The 21,455-nt window shown below is 38.8% G+C and overlaps 1 protein-coding gene across 2 annotated transcripts in view; it reads left to right on the top strand.

The window, feature by feature from the left end:
* Positions 1–21,455, top strand: part of FMN1 (formin 1) — a 362,087-nt gene that overhangs the window by 260,431 nt on the left and 80,201 nt on the right. For both annotated transcript variants that reach the window (XM_012728639.1, XM_004687569.2), the window contains one exon: positions 9,206–9,298. In XM_012728639.1, the coding sequence (XP_012584093.1) occupies positions 9,206–9,298 (93 nt within the window). The remainder of the gene's footprint in view (positions 1–9,205; positions 9,299–21,455) is intronic.

Genomic DNA, 21,455 nt, shown 5'->3' with positions numbered 1-21,455 from the left:
GGATTGAACCCATGCTGAAGTGGCTTTAGCTTCTTAGTACTGTGCTTTAACTACCGTTGTGCCACCAGGGAGGGTCCCATTAACGTTTTTAACTACATTTGGACATAAGTTTTTGCCTTTGGATTAATAGATTCACTGAGGAAAAATTTGGGCATAATGATTACATAAATTGAATCCCCAAACCAAGGATAAAGAAAGAAAACACTTGAGTATATAAATGTTGTCCATTAATAAATGGTTATCTGGGGCCCTCCCTGGTGGTGCAGCGGGTTAAAGCACAACACTAAAAAGCTTAAGCCACTTCAGCATGAGTTCTATCCCCGCCTACCCCGGAGGAGATCCACATGGCATGGCAGACCCCTCCTGACCTGCCCGCTGCTCCCCTCAGCAGTGTACTTCGTCAACCTGCCTGTTCTGCTCCCCCCTCTGTCTCTGGTGAATCTTTTCACCCTCCACATCTCTGGCCTGTATACCCCAGTTTCTGTATGAATAAATAAATAAATCTTTAAAAAATATATATATATATATATATATATTTGGTCTTGTGTCAGATAACTATATATATATGACCAAAAATATAAGACCATATATATAAAATATAAGACCATATATATAAGACCAAAAATTTAGGCTTTGAGGGGCCTTCTCACAGTTCCCTTCCAAATCTATTCTATAGAGACCTCTTCTAAAATAGATCTATTTGTCCATTTATTTTGACATCATTGTGCCACCATGCTAAGCCTTAAAATGCCCCCTATTTAGTATCAGAATTCAAGAACATGCAATAAGCACTCTTTATTTCAAGCTTTCGTCATTTGTTTTTATTTCTGTCAATTTGAAATTAATCCCTGTAATAAAAACAACGCATACTGAAAATAGCCACAAAACATGACATCTTATTCGTGCCAATCTTTAATAAGCAAATAAAAAAATTCCTCATATTTTCCTAATTGTATATATGATTTTCTCCTTCCATAGATTCCCTGAAATGCAGCTAGCCAAAGGCTATTTTCAATTTAGTATTTTAATTGGATTTAATGTAATACCATGTGTAAGTTTGTTGTGCTAATATTATGGTGTTGACTTCTGAATTTGTTTTTAATTTTTTTTTTGTAGAAGTGTGATTTAGGGAAGAAAATGAAAAAACTGTGTGTGTTATGTGTTTGTGTGTGTGTGTGTGTGTGTGTGTGTGTATGTATCTTTAGGAAGGGCACTATGCTGTCTTGCTATTGCTAAAGGGAGACCATGCGGTACAGTATGTTAACATGGAAGAAAGTAATTCACATGTTTGCATGCAGTTCAAGTTACTAGAAACAATCTTCATTTTATGCCGTAGTTAAGAAATTTTTTCAATGACTCATATATAACAGTGTCTGGGAGCAAAGGTTGTAGTCTTTTCTTTTTTAAACTGATGTATTCCCTGTACCTACTACTATCAGGAGTGCACATAGTTGGCATGCAGTAGGTATTTAGTGAATTGCTGTGTTTATTAAACAAATTCTTTTATGATAAGTACTTTACCTTAACCCAGAATTCTATGCCATTTATAATGTTATGCCTTTGAAACCCCGCTGATACAATATAAAGTCTGCTTTGGTCAGACAATTCTATTTGATGGTACAGTAATCTTCTGTGATAACCCTTTGAGTATGGAGTTGTAGAAATGCAGATATCACCTAAAAGGAAGAGGTAGAACTGGCACATGACCATTGAGTAGGTGGGGTAGGAATGAAGTAAGCAGAGAAAAGAGAATTTTAGATTAAAAAAATCAGAGCCTAAATAAATCTCTTTTTCTCTAAATATATATTCTAACCTTACTAAACTCGTATGTCCTTCAAGTCATAGGAGAGACAGGCTCCATATTTTCTTTTAAAAAGGCCATGTGGAAAAAAAAATGCCTTGCATATTTGATCTGCTAAAGCAATTAAGCATGTTTTAGACTTTGATTAATAATATCTGAACCTGGCCTCTATTTCCTTTTAACCTAACCATGACTTTTAAGTGGTTATATAAACTTTATTCCTTGTTCCTAGGGCTCAAAACCAAAAACCTATGACCTTCGCAATCTTGTATCTGAAATCTTAACACATTGAAGGTTGTATCTTTCCCTGTGCTGATATACTTCACAAGTGCCTAATCCTTAAGTGAGAATCCACTCAATTTACTGTCTGGTATTTTACATTGATTTTTAATACTGATCTCTCTGTCACCATGACCATTTGTAAGCAGCTAACTTCAGGAATTAATATATTCTTAATTCTGCCAAAAATGTAATAGACAAAGAAAAGAGAGAAAGGAAGCCTGGGGATGACTGGCTTTCAGCCTTGGCACCCCCGGCCGTCTGCATCTGAGGTACTCTTGGTGGTCTAACAATGTTGTGTTCACATCTGTGTGGACAATAAGTAACATCTATGGATTTGTGGGTGACCTCTCTCTTTTATGCCCTGCCAGTCTCCAATGCTGTCATTAATTAGTCAAGTCTCCCATTTGTCTGCTTGAAAGCCTCTCAGATAAGCCAAGTTAATAAGTTGGAGCAAACATACTGCCTAGACACCAGAACATGCAAGTTTGTGAGGCAGTTGAAGGGCAGCCTCTGCTTTGACCATGTGAAGAAGTCTAATTCTACCAGGCCACATGGGAGGTTGGGACCTTTGGGGTGGAGGGAGGACCTCTGAGCACAGCTGGGAGCTGCTTTCCTTTGCACTGGTTTCAGTTTCTAATTTCCAAATCATGAGGCTTAGAACTCATTTTCCTTCATCATTCCATAAGAGTTTCTTCCATGAATTCTCACAATAGATGGTAGAACTTGAATGTGCGAATGAAAATCATTACCCCCATGTTCTAAACAGGAGATTTGCATTGGGGCATATTTCCCTAAATACAATGCACAGTATTTGTAGCCAATAACCCAGCCACAACTCTCCTGCTGATCTGGCTGTGACATACTTCCTGACCAGTTTTACTAAATCATAAAAATAAGTAATAGCTAATGAAATCTCTTGCTAGTGTCAAGCTTTATTATCTCACTTAATTTCTATATCATGTCTATGAGAGGGGTCCCCATTTGCAGATGAGTAAAACAAGGTACAGCCCACCTGAACCCAGGTATAGGTCAAGCCAAACCCTTTAGCACCCCACTATATGGTCCCATAAAACTTGAGTAATTTGATGTGCACTCCATGGGTTCTGTCGCCATAGCCAGGGCAAAGTCAAAGTCACAACCACCACCCCATTTTAATTCAGGGAACTGTAAAAGTCCTGCTTTTGTGGTTGGAAAAATCAGCTCTGTCTTCAGGTTTTGCTTTGGCTGGGGAAAAGTATCCTTGAAGGAATTACTGTCGAGACTTCCATTATGTTCTCTTACTCAAGGGCAGTCATGTTTCACCATGCATTGCGTTCATGAAAAGTAGTTCTCTATAAAAGAATTGTTGGCATCTGGATATAGTAGTGGCCTGGATAAAAAGTTGAAAGGTCTCTCCCAATTTATATCATGAGAAGCTCTAGTTTTCCTGTAAACATTGATACCAACATTCTCAGAATCTTAGTTAAATGGTATTAGAAAAGTTATGTGGCCATGCACATTTATTGAAAAGTGACAGTTCGGGCCCCTCCCTGGTGGCACAGCGGGTTAAAGCACTGCACTAAGAAGCTTAAGCCACTTCTGCATGAGTTCGATCCCCCCTGCCCCGGAGGAGATCCACATATCGAGGCAGACCTCTCCTGACCTGCCCGCTACTCACCTCAGCAGTATACTTCTCGATCTGCCTGTTCTGCTCCCCACTCTGTCTCTGGAGAATCCTCTCACCCTTCGCATCTCCGGCCTGTGCCCCAGGTCTATATGAATAAATAAATAAATCTTCAAAAAAAAAATAGAAAGAAAAGAAAAGTGACAGTTCTCCAAAGCAAGCATTTTCAAGTGTTTTTCACCCATCACCTGCTACTAGGCCTGCCTTCAGAGCTACCTAGCCAAAAGGATAATCTTTGCTATCTTGCTTGAGCTTTGTGGCATGGAGTGGTGGATATTTTAGAGGATCTTTGAAACACACCTAGCCCTTTCAAATCAGTTTGGTACAATCACAGTGTTTAAGGAGTGAAGAGATGGGGACCCTTGGCCTGCCTTCTCCTGGAAAGGAAGATGAAAGGGAAGAGACAAAATTACACTGCACCCCTGCAAAGCCCACTCTGGGTCAACATTGCTAATTTTACTCAACCTTCCTTCATGTAAGAGTCTAGTTAGGGTGTGGAAATCAGATTCTGTGGTCAAACATGCCTGGCACTCTTTGGAAAAGTTTGAGGTCAAGAAAAAGTAACTTGTGTGGTAACTTTGAGGAACTAATAAAGTAGACCAATAAATATAAATAACAGTTTTAAAAGATTATATGGAAGAGACTGGAAATAGCTGAAGGATCTAATTGGATTGGTGGTGGTGGCATCTCAGAGACACGATTTGGGATGAAAGATTTTGTGAAATACTGTAGTATATGTCTGTGGGATAAGAGCAAAATAACCATGAATAAAAAGCCATGTGAACGAAGACATGGGACTGGGAGTGTTGGTGACATAACTTGGAAACATTACACAATTTTGGTTTGTTTGGTCAAATGTATATGGGAAATAGAGTAGAAAAATAAAATGATGTTGTAATAGAAGCACTTTAAATCTCAATTCTGGGACTTTGAATTGAATTAAAATAGCAGTGAGGGGCTCTCCCTGGTGGTGCAATGGGTTAAAGCACCACAGTATGAAGCTCTCTGAAGCCACTGCAGCATGAGTTCGATCCCTGGCCAGGTAGCTGACCCATATGGTGCAGCAGACCTCTCCTGACCCACCCGCTGCTCCCCTCAGCAATGCACTTTGTCAATCTGTCTGTTCTACTCCCCGCTCTGTCTCTAGTGAATCCTTTCACCCACCACATCTGTGGCCTATATCCCTGTTCTGTACACATAAGTGAATAAATCTTTAAAAAAAAAATTAACAAAGAGAATCCATTAATAGTTTCATCTTATTTTGTACCTTTTCCCCTTTGTTTTCAGTGGGTGACCTTGCCTTAATCCAGAGAGACCAGAGAAAATTAACAAATCTCAAAATTAACTCTTGATCTCTTAAAGAAAAATCATAAAAATTTTCAGAAAAGATAATACTTTCCACTATTTCCCAACACAGTAAAGGCACTTCCAGACATGTATTGCTCATCCTTCAATCCTGTATTGATTGCATCTACCTTCAAAATACATTCCAGTTCTAAATAGTTGCTCTTCTCCTTGTCTCTGATACCACTCTAGCCCAGGAACCATGATTTTGAGGACAGAACAGTGATGAGAATAGGTACCTCCTACTTTAGTGCAGGTCCATCCACTGGTAAGAGAGGTAAGAGTAACTCTGATAATAGATAAAGCATATGTAATTATTATAGAAAGAATAGGCTGACAAAGAAATAAAAATGGGGAGGGAGAAGGTGTTTTGAAATAATGGTCTGACTGGTTGGTTGTAAAGAATTTATTTCCCATTTGTTCCAGGAAGGACTTATATTCCTTCATTAAGTAGGGTCTTTGAGGGAAAAATATTCACACATTACTAAGGATTGACATGGCCCTCCCTGGTGGCGCAGTGGGTTAAAAGCACAGCACTGAGAATCTAAAGCCGCTTCCTCATGAGTTTGATTCCCGCCTGTCCCGGAGGTGACCACATGGCGCGGCAGACTTCTCCTGACACGCCCGCTGCTCCCCTCAGCAGTGTACTTCATCGATCTGCCTGTTCTGTTCCCCACTCTGTCTCTGGTGAAGCTTCTCACCGCCCCTGAGCCTCTGGCCTATACCCCAGTTCTGTATGCACAAATAAATAAATCTTTAAAAAAAAAAAAAAGATTGACAAGGGATTAATATCCAATATATACAAAACCCCATTTAGCAAAGAAAACAAAATGACCTAATTAATGGGAAGCAAATCTGGAAAGCTCACTGAAGAGCATATCCAAATAGCCAATATATATCTGGAAAAAATGTGCATCACTTTTAATAAAAGAGGTGCAGGTTGGAAGACAATATAATAACATCTCATACCTGTAAAAATGGCACATATTAAGCGCCCCACCCACCTTGTGGCACAAGGGTAACCCTTTGTGCACTATGAAGCTATTAGCAGCCACTGTAACACCAATTCAATCCCCAACCAGGAAGCTGACCCACATGGTGTGGGCAGACCTCTCCTGTCTTGCCCACTGCTCCCCTCAGCAGTGTAGTTCAGTCGATCTGCCTGTTCTGATCCCCACTCTGTCTCTGATGAATCCTCTCATCCCCTGTGCCTCTGGCCTATACCCCAGTTCTTCTACATAAAAATAAATAAAATCTTTTAAAAAAAAATAGAATGGTACATATTAAAAAGACTCCAACAAATGCTGGAGATGATGTGGAAAAGATGAACCCTATCACCCTGTTGATAGTCACATAAACTGATGCAGACATTTAGAAAAGCAATATGGATTTATCTTAACAAATTAAAAATGGAAATACTGAATGACTTAGCCAGTCTGCTCTTGGAAACCTACCCAAAGAACATGAAACCATCAACTCAAAAATGATATGCTCTACAGTGGTTACGGAAGCATTATTTATGATAGTTAGGGCCTGGAAATAACCCAAGTGCCCACTGAATGAGGACTGGAATAAGAAGCTGTGATACATCCTTATTTGCAGGCATATAGAAAGATGTCACGTTTTTTCATTTATAGCAGAATGTAAGGAATTCAAGGGAATTATGTATAGTGAAGCAAATCAAAATGACAAAGACAAATATTGGCTACTTGTGTAGCAAATGATTCAACAAAGGAAAATAAAGCACACTAGTAAATGAATCAGGCTTCTGAGCTTAAGAGGGAGAGAGGAAGGAGATAAAAGCCAAAGGGGCATGAGTGATGGCATGAGGTGGTGGCAAGAAAAATTCAGGAACAAACAAAAATTGTCTACCTGGAACAACAAGAAGTTGGATTATTTTTTTCTTTTCTATTTCAATTGTCAGGGCTTCCCAGATGCCCTTGGAATGATGATCAGAATAGCTAATCACAGATATTCAGAAGAAACTATTAAAAAATTTTAGAAAGTAATCATGTCAATAGAGAAAACTTAGACATTACTGCCCTACAGCTTCATGATCTCAAGCAGTAATCTGTGTAGATAATTTTGAGAATGTAGCTGACTCAGAACTTAACTTAGAAAATGACAGTTACCTTCAAATTATGGTTTTAATTGTTAACACAATCTTAAAGTCTCCCAGAGTTGACTGAGATTTTGGTAATCTAGCAAGAGAAAAGTCTCAAATAACCAATCGCAGGAGACACTCAAGTAGCCTCTTTTGCTTCAGTATTAATGTTTGTTGCTTTGCCTGTGTTCTGGGATGTTGGCAAATCATTGCATACAAATTTCCTTATGTATGGTCCTCCCTGGTGGTACAGGGGTTAAAATTCTCAGCACTGTCAAACTATCCAACCATTTTTGCAGGAATTCAATCCCCAGCCAAGGAACTGACCCACATGGTACAGCAGACCTCTCCTGTCTAGCCTGCTGCTTCCCTCAGAAGTGTATTTTAGTATGCTCACTTGTTCTCTGTCTCTGGTGAATCCTATCCTCTCCATTCACCTCTGGCCTAAACCCCAGTAGTTGTATGCATAAATACATCTTTTTTTTAAAAAAAATTCCCTATGTATACAAAAGCCCCCATTTAAAAAAAAAATTTATTTATTTATACATACAGAACTGGGGTACAGGCCAGAGATGCAGGGGTGAAAGGATTTGCCAGAGACAGAGTGGGGAGCAGAACAGGCAGATGGACTGAAATACACACTGCTGAGGGGAGCAGTGGGCAGGTCGGGGTGGTCTGCCACGCCATGTGGTTCACCCCCCTGGCTGGAGATCCAACTCACGCTGCAGTGGCTGAGCTAACTTCACAGTGCTGTGCTAACCCATTGTACCACCAGGGAGGGTCCAAGGTCCCCATTTCTAACCACCTTTTTACCAAAGGCCTTACCTCCAAGAACTGGAGTTTTTTTGTTTGTTTGTTTGTTTTTGTTTTTGACCTGGTAGCATGATATCTTTATAGTGAAAATTCAATATTTTCCCACTCCCAAATTCAGTACTTTATTATGTTCTCTTAAACAAGGACATGCAGTAGTTTCTGACCATGGTCAACAAATAAAAGTGATCGATCATGAATCAAGTCTAGCTTTGTGAAAACTAAACTTTGTCCCTCTGGTGCATTTCTGCCACTGGTGCAGATAGAAACCTTTAGGAAACACCATGATGAGCTGCCTTGCATAATGGTTAATGGGTTGTTGTGGTTTCTGTATGTCCAAATCAGGACTGTCTAATTTGAAGGTACTTGTTTATCAAAAATGCAATCTAAAATAAATTCAGGGTACTCAGCCCAAAGTGAATCACATATAAAATGCTCACATATATGTTTGTAAACTATTAATAGGAAGGGGAGGAGAATGGGAAGCGTGAACCCTGTGGATAGTTCTCATGTTAGAATGTGGATGTCACCCTGAGGAACCACCATTTGGGTAGTTCCCCAAACTTGGATATCCTGGAATTTCTGTAAAACCTCTGAAATGGGCCTCCCTGGTGGTGCAGGGGATTAAGTCACAGTACTATGAAGCTGTCCACAGCCACTGCAGCATGACTTCAATTCCCAGCACAGCAGATCTGTCATGCCTCGCCCGCTACTCCCCTCAGCAGTGTGTTTCAGTAGATCCATCTGTTCTGTTCGTCACTTTGTCTCTAGTGAATCCTCTCACCACCACCCCCTACACCTCTGGGCTGTACCCTAGTTTTTGTATGCAAATAAACCTTTAAAAATAAAAGAACTCTTCTCTGGAAATAGGAATCTGAAGAGGTTCAACATCGTTTTGATTCCCTAGGGCTGGCCCATCAGTATTGTTGCCTCTATTTTCAAGCAGAGTAGTTGCCAGTGAAAGGTTTTACTAACATCTAAAAAAAAGTTTAAAAAAAAAAAAAAAGAGTGATACATTTCCCTGTCCCTGAAGAAAGGTGTAGTGAACTATTAGGGTTTGTGTTGTTTCTGTTTCCCCTGGAATTTGGGTAAACAGTGATTGATCGGGACTCTACACATCTGTCACCCTAGTATACAGCACAGGGCGCAAACTCTGTGGATGTGAGTTCTTGATGATCTAATTCCCCACTTCTCTTCACAGCAAGTGAGAAACAGATGGCTGTGGTGTGCAAGGAGTCGCCAAAGGAGTATCTCCAGCCTTTCAAGGACAAATTAGAAGAGTTCTTCCAGAAAGGTAGGATGCTGTGTCAGTTGCCCGTAGACAATCCTCTGAAACAGTCTGCATTGCACAGATTGGTTTCTGAGGACCCACCTTTTACATCCTGCTAATTTCCTGCAGTTCCAGCGATTCTGTCAGTCTGCTCCCCAGGGGTACATTCTCAATACAGATGGAGTTAACCTATAACTTAATATCACCTTTAAATCCATTTTAACATTTGAAATCCTTTAGCCTTACTCTTGCCTTGTAAACTTATCAAGGGAAGACTTTTTGTCTCTTCCTGGGGCCACAGAGGATCCTCAGTGCATGCACCCCAAGAAACAGGATCCATGGAAAGCTTACGCTGTCAGGCATTTCAGCTGTGAAGGTCAGCCTGATGGGTGGATGGTGATTTCCTGGTTTTATGAATGTAGCAAGTGGGCTATGTTGTATTTCCTATTCCTTTTCAGAGGTGAAAATTAGCGCTGGGTGAACACCATTTCTTGGGTCCCCATCAGCTCTTGGGGGGTTATTAGATTGAAGTGTGACAAGCATGAAACCTGGCTGTTTTGTTTTGTTTTTGTCACTTACCACATCATGTTCTTTCCTCGATGGTTTTGACAGGACTAGGGGACTTTTGTTGAGCGCTGTTAGTGTACTGAGACATTTAGTACCTTTTGAATATTTTCTATTCTCAGACTCATCTTAAGATGTGAAGTGAAAACAAATGGGGCCCAAACTTCCCATTCTAAAATGAATAAATCCAGGGAGGTAATGCACAGCATGGTTACTGTAGTTAACAATGCTTTATGATGTGTTTGAAAGTTAAGAAAGTAAATCTTAAAAACTCTCATCACAAGAAAAAAAATCTGAAACTTTGCTTGGGCGTGCAGATGTAAAAAGATTTACAGTGCAGTTCATGTCACAATATATTCCTATGGAGAATCAGTCTTGCACTCCTGAAACTAATATAAAGTTATATCACAACAGAGAAAAACTCAGCGTGGGGTAGCTAGAAGGAGTTTTTGTCTTTGCTAGAAAGCTGGAGGAAGTACATGTTGGAATCTTTGGAGATATATCAACATGCTGCTTCTATTTATTAATAAGGCTTATGATGCCATACCATCCGCCAAAGACCATGGGGGAAATCCTTAACGTCTGGCCAAACCACCTTGGGAATTGGCAGGGACATTCTGCAGCCCTGAGTCAGAGAAGCTCCATTCCAGCTGCTCCCTCGGTGCTAGACAACCGTCCTCCTCCCCATGCGGCTTGTTTGTGTTGAAGCAGATGCCCGAGTTGTCCTTTGGCCGCTGCTCAGCCTCAGGCATCGTGGAAGTCACGCCATTGGGCAAAATACCACTTTGCAAGCAAATAGTGATACCAACACGTTTGTGTTAAGTGACTAAAATTAGGTGGTTTATAGGTGAATTCATCAAAGGGAGATACCTTGTGTATGATTATGCCATGAAAATATAACCTAAATCACCTGGAGAAGAGTATGAAATACTACCCTCTACTAACCTCCTAGTTAGTAACTTAGGCATCATACCCCTGTAGAATTAACCTGACATGCGGTTCATGTGTACTTAGACCATTCCTATGAATTGATGTTGTTCAATATCAGTGAGTATATCTGAATATTGTCTGTCTGGATACTATAATATAATGGCCATTGATTCTTTCTTTTAAAAACTGCTTACACTTTAAGTGTTTTAAGAGAAAAGATAAATATAAGTAGACTTTGAAAATTGTCTTTAGTGCCTTGGGAAAGGAATTTGCAAATTACCATCTGAGGTTATGTGGTAATTTCTGTACAAGGTTTCTCAAGAAACTTCCAGTCTGTTCTGAGAAATTAAGTTCAGTCAAATTGGACCTATATCAGGCAAGTAAGTATGTGGCCAGCAATAAGCTGTTCTAAGAAAGCCCCAGATCCGGGGGCAACCCTAGCTGCACAGGGGAATTGTTAGAAGATGTTAACATCCATACAGTATCCAGTCCTACGCCTGGCATTTCTAGGGGTGAGCTCCAGCATTAGCTTTTTTCCAATGTGCAGTCCAGGTAGAGAAACACCGTAGTTCACCTTCTAATAGGTATTCAAAGGTGTAGGTTCAGAGCCTTGCTGTACATAAGACACTAGAAATAGTAAAATGGAACAGATGCTCCTTCTCCCTCTTTCAAGGATTGTCTTACTGGGTAAAGAGCTATCACTGAATCAAGGGGGCAGCTCCTTCAACCAACACAGTGAAGGAAATGTGGGATGCACATGAGAAGTAACTCCAAATCATGGTTAAAAGAAAATTAGCCAAATCAAGGCACAAAAGAGGGCTATAGCTCAGGGGTGTAGAGCATTTGATGTCAAACAAATCACAAAAAGAATCTGAAGGATAATTACCATTCCATATGAATTTGAAAATATAGAAATTAGTCAGGTCTTTTAATTCTGGTCTTTTAATGTTGGAACTCTTTATGTGGCATTAATTATATATATTTCTTAACCACATAAAAGAACAAATGATCCACATACCAAAACAAAACAAATCCAAGTAACATGGTGGCCTAGGGGTTAAGTCTCAGCACTATCACTGCCATGGCATGAATTGGATCCCTGGCCAGAGAGTTTTAACCCACATATCGTGTGGTAAAAAGAGTTGTCTTATTACTTAACTGGGTTGGCCAAAGCACAGTCTAGTCTTGTACTGTCTACGGTGGCAGACACCAGACACAGTGAATATTGAGCAACTGAAATGTGCGTCATCCAGATAGATATATGCTGTATGGGTAGAAAACACACACCAGATTTTTAAGACTTAATGCCCCCAAAACATGTAAAATCCTTAATGTCTGTCTGGTTGTTGTTGTTTTTTAAGACTTGTTGATTTATGCTTTCAGAACTCGGGTATAGGGCAGAGGTGTGGTGGGTGAGAGGATTTACCAGAGACAGAGTAGGGAGCAGAACAGGCAGATTGACAAAGTACACTGTCGAGGGGAGCAGCAGGTGTGTCAGAAGAGGTCTGCCATGCCATGTGGGGTCAGCTCCCTGGCCAGGGATCAAACTCGTGTTACAATGGCTTCGGAGAGCTTCATAATAAGATGCTTTGAACATTGAGCAAGTTGGTCATTTGTATTTATTGCTTTGGCAGAGAGGGTTGGAACCTAAACTGGTGCCAATACCAGGTTTTGTTTTGTTTTTGTTTTTTTTTTTACTTGAAAAATAATACTTTTAATATATTGCGCTAAAGACATAGCATATATTAATATTAATTTACATTTTTTTTCATTTTTAAGTATGGGTTACATTTCTGTTGAGTTATAGTATAGACACCCGGCATTATGTATCTTGTTCCTTCACTCTCCTTTCCATTGTTCTACCATTTCAGCTTAGATTGTGAATTTCTGGAACGTAGTTTCACAAGCCCCTCAGCACTTTGTTCTGGGTCAGACTGTTATTTGGCTTTCAGGCAGGAGAGCCTAGCAGAAGGATCTGGCATCAGAATACTTATGAGTCTGAGGCAGGACCTTCCTAAGGCTGTGTGTACAAGTGGATTATCTCTTGGCTACTGTAGAGTTCCAAATGCTAGTGTCTTTTTTATGTATATGTTTCATTGGTTCATAGAAAAGGTAGGATTTTCCATTTACCATAAAGGTGCATTATCCAGCCTGGAAAGTCACATTGTTTTTATGATAACTATTATACACTTTAAATATAGTAAGGTCATCTAACTTGCCATTCATGATGTGAAACACCATCATTACAAGTACTAACAAGAAATAAAAGTTGCTCTCAATTTAACCATAGCAAGTTGTTAAATACTTCAGTATAATAGTAAATAATAAAAATAGGACAATTCTACCATTTTGAAGTTGTAATTAGACATATGGACCAGGAAGGGGGATGCCTAGATAAGTCACAGGGAAGACCTGTGCCATATGTGGGTTAACTCTCAGGGATCCATTTCATGCCACGGCAGTGATAGTGCTGAGACTTAACCCCTAGGCAACCATGGTAGCTGGATTTGCTTTGTTTTGGTATGTGGATCATTTTGTTCTTCTATGTGGTTAAGAAATATAATTAATGCAACATAAAGAGTTGGAATTGGAATATTAAAAGACCAGAAGCCAAGCTCTCAAGCTGTTTGTTAGTAGTCCAGTCAAATGACAGTAAGAACTGGGCCAGGAGCAATCACAGTAAAAATAAGAAAGAAAGGGACCTATTCATAAAGCTTTCAGGAATTACAGGACTGTATACATCCCTTCAGACATACAAAAAAGAAAAAAGGGTAACATTCCTTTTTCTTGAGGAGAAAAGGATAACTTTCCTTTTTCTTCCTGGAAAACTTGCTGGATACTGGTGACAAAAAAAGATTTGTAGTGGGAAACAATAAGGAAAACTTTGGGCACATTGACTTTGACGAGAGTTTGAGCCACGTAGCAAAGACATGGAGGCTCCTGGAAGAGTGCTGAGTAAGGCTTTTCAAGGAGCAGATGATCGCAGGCATCTAGTGAGGAAACCCACACAAAGGGTGCGGAATGAGCAGTCCGGTAGTGGCACAGAGTATTCTGTAATAACTATAATTAAGAAAAGGTAGCATATGTCTATACTCCTCTTCTTGCTACACATTTGGTAAGTAAGCCAGTTTTCTTCTCGGGTTCTTATCACTCATGAATTCTTAAGCAATTGTGTTTTTTATGCCAGAAAAGTCACGTGCATCGTGACTCGATCTATGGTTAAGCTCCTTTTTACATAAGCTGCAATTCCAAAACTCATGACAATTTAATATTTCTTTTACTAATCATATCCTGTTGCCACACTCCAGTGGAGATGATGTGTTTGTCCTGAAGTTTTATCATCCACCCCTTCTCATAATGTCCTTTCATAGTGTTATTTGACAAAACCATGGTACTTATTCTTAACTAATTTCATTTCCTGCGCAGAATTGAAAGTAATTTTAATGGCACCACTTTTCTGAGTTGCAGTCTCCCCAGAATCTAAGCCTTTTTCCTTACATGGTTTTCCTTTTGCACAGTAGGCCCTCGTTGATTCCAATTTACAGCTCAGTTCAGAGTAACCTTGTTGCAGGCATTTCTTGAGCTCATGTTTTCCCACCCTCAGATCAAACATGGTCATAATGATATGGCTTTCAAAACTGTGATGCTCACATTAAAAGTCCTCATAAACATGGCAGGGATCCTGTAATTGAAAGAAGGTGCAAAGCAACTGATTAGATCCCAGGTATGGATCTTGTAGGTGGTCTTTTCATGTTGTTAAATTGGTCATTTGTATTTATTGCTTTGGCAGGGCGGGTTGGAACCTAAACTGGTGCTAATACCAGCCCTCTCCCACACTTGGCCTTATCTCATTCTTCATTAATTTTATTTGGCATCCATGAACAGAACCAAATCAAGATGAATCCTAGTGAGCATTCGTTTATCGGACTCTCCTCTGAAGTTCTTTGGCTACTGAGATTGGAAATATCCTTAATGTTAAGAAACTACTTTCTAATAAAAAGTAAATAGATAAATTTACAAAATGAAAAAAGGTAAAATAATACCTCATTTCCCACATTGAATGTTTAAAGAATTATCTAAATAATTGAATATTTCATGGCGCCTGGGACTGTGTCTTCAGTCCTATTCACTTTTCTTGTCTCAGCATAATGTAAGCTCAGCCTGGCCCATGTTAGGAATTAACGACTATTTATTGAATTAATACACAACCTGAATCTTGTAGGTGTCTGGAAACTACTAGCCCCTTCCATGGGTTTCCCATTTAAATTCTGGCATGGGGAGTCATGCCAGAATCCAAATCTGGTAAAATGTACTTTTGGTCTATGAAGTTTTGTACTCATCAAAAAGTCCTGGTTATTAAAATGTCATTCTGTGTTACAGATATGCATATGCAATTCATTATTCATAAATATTAGTTCAGACTAGATTGGCAAGGGCCATAGCTGAAGCTCTAAAATGTGAAATAAGAGCAGGTTTTTAAGTAATTTCTTCATTGCAACCCTAGAATAAAAAACACCTGAGTTATGCTATTCAAGCATTAAGGTTAAAGCTCAGGTAGAGACAAAGATCAAAATAGTGTGACCTATCAGCAGAAATAATTCTTAAACCCTAAAATCCTTTCAGATCCTGTGAAAGGAAAATCTATAGCTGGGGGGATGCACACCTCGGTCACAGTGGGCTTTCAGGTACCTTACCGCTACCCAAAAGTACCAGCAGGTATGGCTCCCTGTGGCATCAGCTGACCAAGCATTAAGATAACCTGTTATGATTTCTGGATCAGTGAAATAACAGCAGTAATCCTTGAGAGGTGAAGGGAGTTATCTTGCTGAGTTTTAAATGTGGACTCTTCTTAGAGTCAGTTTGAATCTTTTTTTCACCCAGAAATTTCTACAAAGCAGCACTTATCCCCCACCCCAAAATCATTTTTTTTCCTCTGTGTCTTCCTCTTTCCACCCAACCCCGCCACTCTTGCTTTCCTCTCTCTCCACCCCCTCATTTATCCCACCTTTTATATCTTTTATTCAATTTATTTTTCTTTTGGACCAAACAGTTGTCTAGTTTTTCTTTTTCTCCAATGGAAAGCTTTACCAAATGAAGAAAATGTCTAAGTTCTTCTCATGTGTGGATAATACTTATTTAATACCTAAAAAAGATTATACTTTCCCCCCAAAAGAAAGAAAACTATGACCAAGTTTCTAAATAAAACAGCACATTTCATAAGCAAATGGTTTATTGTAGAAAAACAACATGTTATTGGGGAGTCTATTAATATATTTTTCACTATTAATATTAATAGCTCTAACAAGAAAACTCATTATCTCTTCTTTAAATGCTAAAAAAAATATACTCAGTGAAATTCAATCCAATTAAAACTCAATAAACCATTAACATATACTTCCTTAGTGTAATAGGAAATAAATCTGTCACAGACCCAAATTTGCAACTCATGTCATAGAAAAATGTCAACCTGAGACATCTATACATCTATAATATACCTGTATATTAGGTAGGGCTTCTAGGCATTACTATGAACAAATATCAGTATCCAATAGAAAAATAAAAAATATGAACAATGACAGAAATTGCTCTTTACATAAAAGAAAAGATGTCATTCTCAAAATAGGAGAAATGCAAAGTAAATTACCCTAAAATTCCATTTTTCAACCATAAGATTGGCAAAATCACAGAAGATTGATCCAAACTATGTTGGCAGTTCAGTTAAAGTAAACTTCATTCTTCTTCGTTTCTGGCAAACTTATAAATTGTTAAAATCTGGATAGAGGTCAATTTAGCAGTATCCATTTTATCCATTAAAGAAATGGATTAAAGTTACAAATGCACATTTATCTAGTTCTATTGCTATCTGCATACCTTCAGATATGCTTGCACATGCCAAGTGATTCATGCATCAATCACTTATTGTGATATTGTTAGTAATCATGAAAGATTGGAAACAACCTAAGTAAGTGACCATCAGTAATGGAATTGTCAAATAACGGGACTTTAATACAATGGAATACTAAGCATCTGTTTTAAAAAAATTAAAAGCAATGAGAAAGATCGTGTGAGAATCTCTTAAGATATATTTTGAGTGAAGGAAATATAGTCGATAGATTACCCCTGAAGTCAAGGAGGAAAAAAGAAATGGATATTCTTTAACAAAAATCTCTAAGGACAGATAAACTGATGTAGGGTGATAACCTGCTCGTTCTCACCATAAGGATTATGCACTTACCTGTCTGTTCCGTTGGTCTCCAGGCTGGTCATTTGAAATATAGTTCCCCTGAAATAATCAAACTGGTTCACTGCTGTCATAGATAGTAAAATTGCTGACTGGGTTTAGAGGTGATATACAGACTTTCCATAAATCTTGGTGTTTTAACCAATGTATGCATCTTGCAAAAAAGTAATTTTTAAAAAACAAACAACACAGTTCTTTGCGCTTAAGTCTTTTTTCAAGTCTGCTTTCCCTTTCAGTGCTTCCTTCTTGAAGTACCAGTGGGAATCCCTTAGCCTGCCGTACCTGATACTTCATGCTTAATTTCCAAGGAATGGAAATGAGATGCTGTCATTCACAGGCTTTCTCTCCCGTGGGTGTTTGACTGGACAAATTAGAAGGAAATTTTAGGGTCTCTTGTATTTTCCTTCTCCCACTCCCCCCCCACTTTTTTTATAGTCCTTCTCCTCAGCATCCCTCAACAACAGCTCTAAATAATGGGTCACACACACACACACACACACACACACACACACACGTACACACACATTCAGTAAAGCACCTCACAGTCTTACTCCTGGTCGGAGATTGCCTTCACTCATGGTTCCATCAACCACTCTTATGATGACCAGACTGAAGAATCCATGAGCCGCTTTGTTCTAGAATATGGAATGTTGTTTTGTTTTTGTTTTTGTTTTTATTTTTCCCACATATATGTTCCCCATTATCATAATCTTGTTCTAATTTCCTTTGGATCCTCTTCTCCACTGCATAGATCTCTCAGGGGTGTCAGTGGACACTCTCCTGAACATCCTGCTAATTTGTATAAGGACCTGTATTCTCAAATTCCCCTGATAATAACCATTGCACCAACTTGATCACTTACCAGTGATTTTTTTATAATGTAATAGTTTATTTTTACATCATTTTGTACTTTTTTTTTTTTATCTCAATTGTAATCCCCATGGGTTTTCCATCACCGAGTTACCGTGTGCTATCACTAGTCCCATGCACCTCCTTCCTCCCCCCCCCCCCGTGTTTGATCCCATTCCCCACTCCACCCCCACAAAATGTCTCTGGTATATGGCTGTTCATTATTCTTATTATTTTCTCTCCTGCTCCTGCTATGAGCGAAACCATCTGGTATTTTTCTTTTTCTTTCTGGCTTTTCTCACTAACCATGATCTTTTTCAGCTCCATCCAAGTTTCTGCAAAAGACATGTGTTTCTTTTTTTTGGTTGCTGAGTAATATTCCATTGTGTATATGTACCACATCTTTTTAATCCAGTCATCTACTTTGGGCATTTGGGCTGCTTCCATGTTTTTCCAATTGTAAATAAAGCAGCAGTAAACATGGGGGAGCGGGTATCTTTTTGAATTGGTGTTCTTGTGTCTTTTGGGTAGATACCTAGGAGTGGGATTGCGGGGTCATAGGGAAGCTCCATGTTAAGCAGTTTGAGGAACCTCCAAACAGTTTTCCATAGTGTTTGTACTAGTTTGCATTCCCACCAGCAGTGCAAGAGAGTTCCTTTTTCTCCACATCTTCGCCAACATTTGTTGTTGCTAGTTGTTTGAAGATATGCCATTCTCAACCAGTGATTTATATTTTAAGACCATTATCAAGACCTGGCCTCTCTTATTGGCAGCTGCACTTTAAGATTTAACTCTAACTTTTGAAAGAAATGCTTTGTCTTAGAAATACATGCAGAAAGAAGAGAGCTGCTAGTGGTTGGGTTTGAAGAGAAGAGTGGGTTAAGTATTGTTCCTAAGCCTTCCTGGGGTTTTTCCAGAGCAGAGATATTTAGACTCACTCATATTTAGAGCACATACTTGCGCACACACACACACACACACACATTCAATGTGCATTGGGTAACAGCTCCAAGCTCTTAAGACTTAAGATGCTTTAATGGAAGAGCACTAGATTGATTTTACAAGGATTTAAGTATTACTAATATTACTTTCTGCTATTATTGGTGTTGATATGATCCCTCCTTGCATCATGGTACAGAGCCCAAGACCCTTTGGGATTCTGGGACTGCAGGCATAGCACACCCTTTCTACAGCAGGGAAATTGAAGTCTTACTCATGACACTAAACCATAGCTGCATTTTTTAATCTTCCTATTATGACTTTGTATAAGTGAAGGATTTTTTTTTTGTTTTTAAAATATCCTGAATATAGCAGAAAGAGCAGTGCTTGAAATTAGAAGACTGAGGTTTCAGCCATAATTTCACCACATAACTTTTCTTACTTTGCACAAGTTTTAAAATTTCCCTGACATTTTTGTAAAATGGGAATAGTAATCAAGATTGTATAGTGTCATTTTGAAGGTTAAATGAGAAAACATTCATGTGAAACCACTATATGAATTATAAAGCATTAATAAGTACATTTGTTATTTTTAGAATGGAATTATTCCACCACCACCCTCTGGTAGAAATACCAGTAGGCTGGCATTTCCTTAAGTTTTCAGTTCAGACATGATGTTGGAATGGTGCTCTTTATTTCTGTAGTTGAAGCACTGTGCTTCGTTTCATCTCAGCAGTAATCTTCTGAGACTCGCTTTGATATTCCTAACTTTCCAGACAAATGAAATGGAGTCTGAGCACTTAAGTAACTTACTCAATGTCAGTATGATCTCAATCACAATGATGACTGTGCCACCCTGCAACTTGGAAAATCAATTTCTCTCTGTCCCAAGACCTTGTAGATAAACTAGAACAAAGCATTTGTTTTTCTCACCATCTAAATAAGAGGAACGCGAGAATAACAGACTTGCCCACCATAACTTAGCCCTGGGAGCTCCCCTGCCTGGAGTCCTAATAAAGACCCCTGACTACCTTTCCCAAGAGTAACAATAAAAAGTTTCATTTGTATTTTGGTAAGAATTGCAGTGACAAGCACTTAAGTGCTTTATGGAATCAGTATTGAGATCTGCATTCTTGCATAATAGTTGTTTTCATGATAAATTGCTTCATGTAATTGTTGGCTCAGTCACCACTTCCTCTTTGGATTCTTGACAAGTATCAGTGAGGTTTTAATCAATGATTGATTGTAGTTGCCATCACATGATTTCTCTCTGAATCACTCAGTTATTGTCTTGCTGGAAGCACCAACACCTATACTGCCTTCTGGAAGTTATTCTGAGGAATGTATATTATATAATATGTGGTTTTGCAGATAACATACAGTTCTGCAAAGATCTCTTCATTCTTTTAAGAAATACAGGTCTGTTTCTTCTGCTAAGCTCATTTTGCTTTAGAAGAATGTGGCAGCTCTAGTTGGAGCCCAGACTGTATGAGATAATGTATGTGAAGCATATAGAATAGAACCTGGCACTATATATGTCAGTCGCTGGTGGTACTCTTCCTAGCTGACTCAAAAGTGCAGCTCAGATAGTCAGTCAAACAACTGTTATTTCCCCTTTGCTGTGAAAAGTTATGGTTCAGAATTCAAATGGAAAAAATATACACATAATTACAATAAAGGTCTTAAGTACTAAAAGGAAATCATGTGGCCCTTCTCTAAAAGAAAGCCAAAAGCAATGAATATAAGCTGGATTTCTTGGGACTTAAATCTTCCTTTTTCTTATAATCTGTAGGTCATCCTGTACATAATTAAAGTCAGGACAATAATGTATTAAATAGTGTACTAAAAGGTACTACACATACCATATGTAGTTATTTTTAATAGATATGTAGTCTCTCACCACTAAAATAAAGTGTACTTTAATTTCAATAAATTACATCATAATGATGGGAAGCGTTTACATAATTTCAATAAAAATGGTAATACTTAAGGACCACACATGGCTGAGTCATTAATATTACCACCTAGTGGTCACCAAGTCAAACTGCAAACACTTGATCCTTGGGCCTCAGAGTCCAAGCGCCTTTCCTCCATAACTGAGGTTGAAAATGACAGCAGTCACCATTACAGCAAACAATTTGAGCTATTCTTGATAACTTTTAATTACGGTAACAGTCAAACTCTGCTTTCTAGCAGCTGAGAAACTAATGAGAATTTGCGTTTCTGTTTTTTGAAAAACTAAGATATTGAAAGGTTGCAGGCCGAGACTGTGGAATGTGGTCACTTAGTGCCCTAAATATTTTGTTAACCTTTTGAATTGAGAAGCAATATATATGCCTTTTTCTGTCAGATCTTTTACATCTAATTTTTCGTTGATTTCTACTATCTACTTTTTCTTCTGAAAATTAAAAATGTGTGTTGGAAAAGATCAGAACTGTTTTCAATAAAGGGATAAGCAGTGACTTTCTCACTATTGAAAATATGCAGTGTCAGTTCATGCCCTTACATAAATTTAGCAAAATCTAAGTGCTTAGCTTCTTGAAGTGCAGGTCATTGATAGCACCTCCTCTTTCCACCTCAGAGTCAGACCCCACCCAGTACCTTTGTTATTTACCATTTCCTTTCTCCCTCTTTCATCTACTGACTTGCTGACATTCA

Source organism: Condylura cristata, unplaced genomic scaffold (genome assembly GCF_000260355.1).
Source record: "Condylura cristata isolate star-nosed mole 26May11 unplaced genomic scaffold, ConCri1.0 scaffold00023, whole genome shotgun sequence".
Classification (NCBI taxonomy): Eukaryota; Metazoa; Chordata; class Mammalia; order Eulipotyphla; family Talpidae; genus Condylura; species Condylura cristata.
Note: the sequence above shows the minus strand (reverse complement) of the source record. Positions and strands in the feature narration are given on the sequence as shown.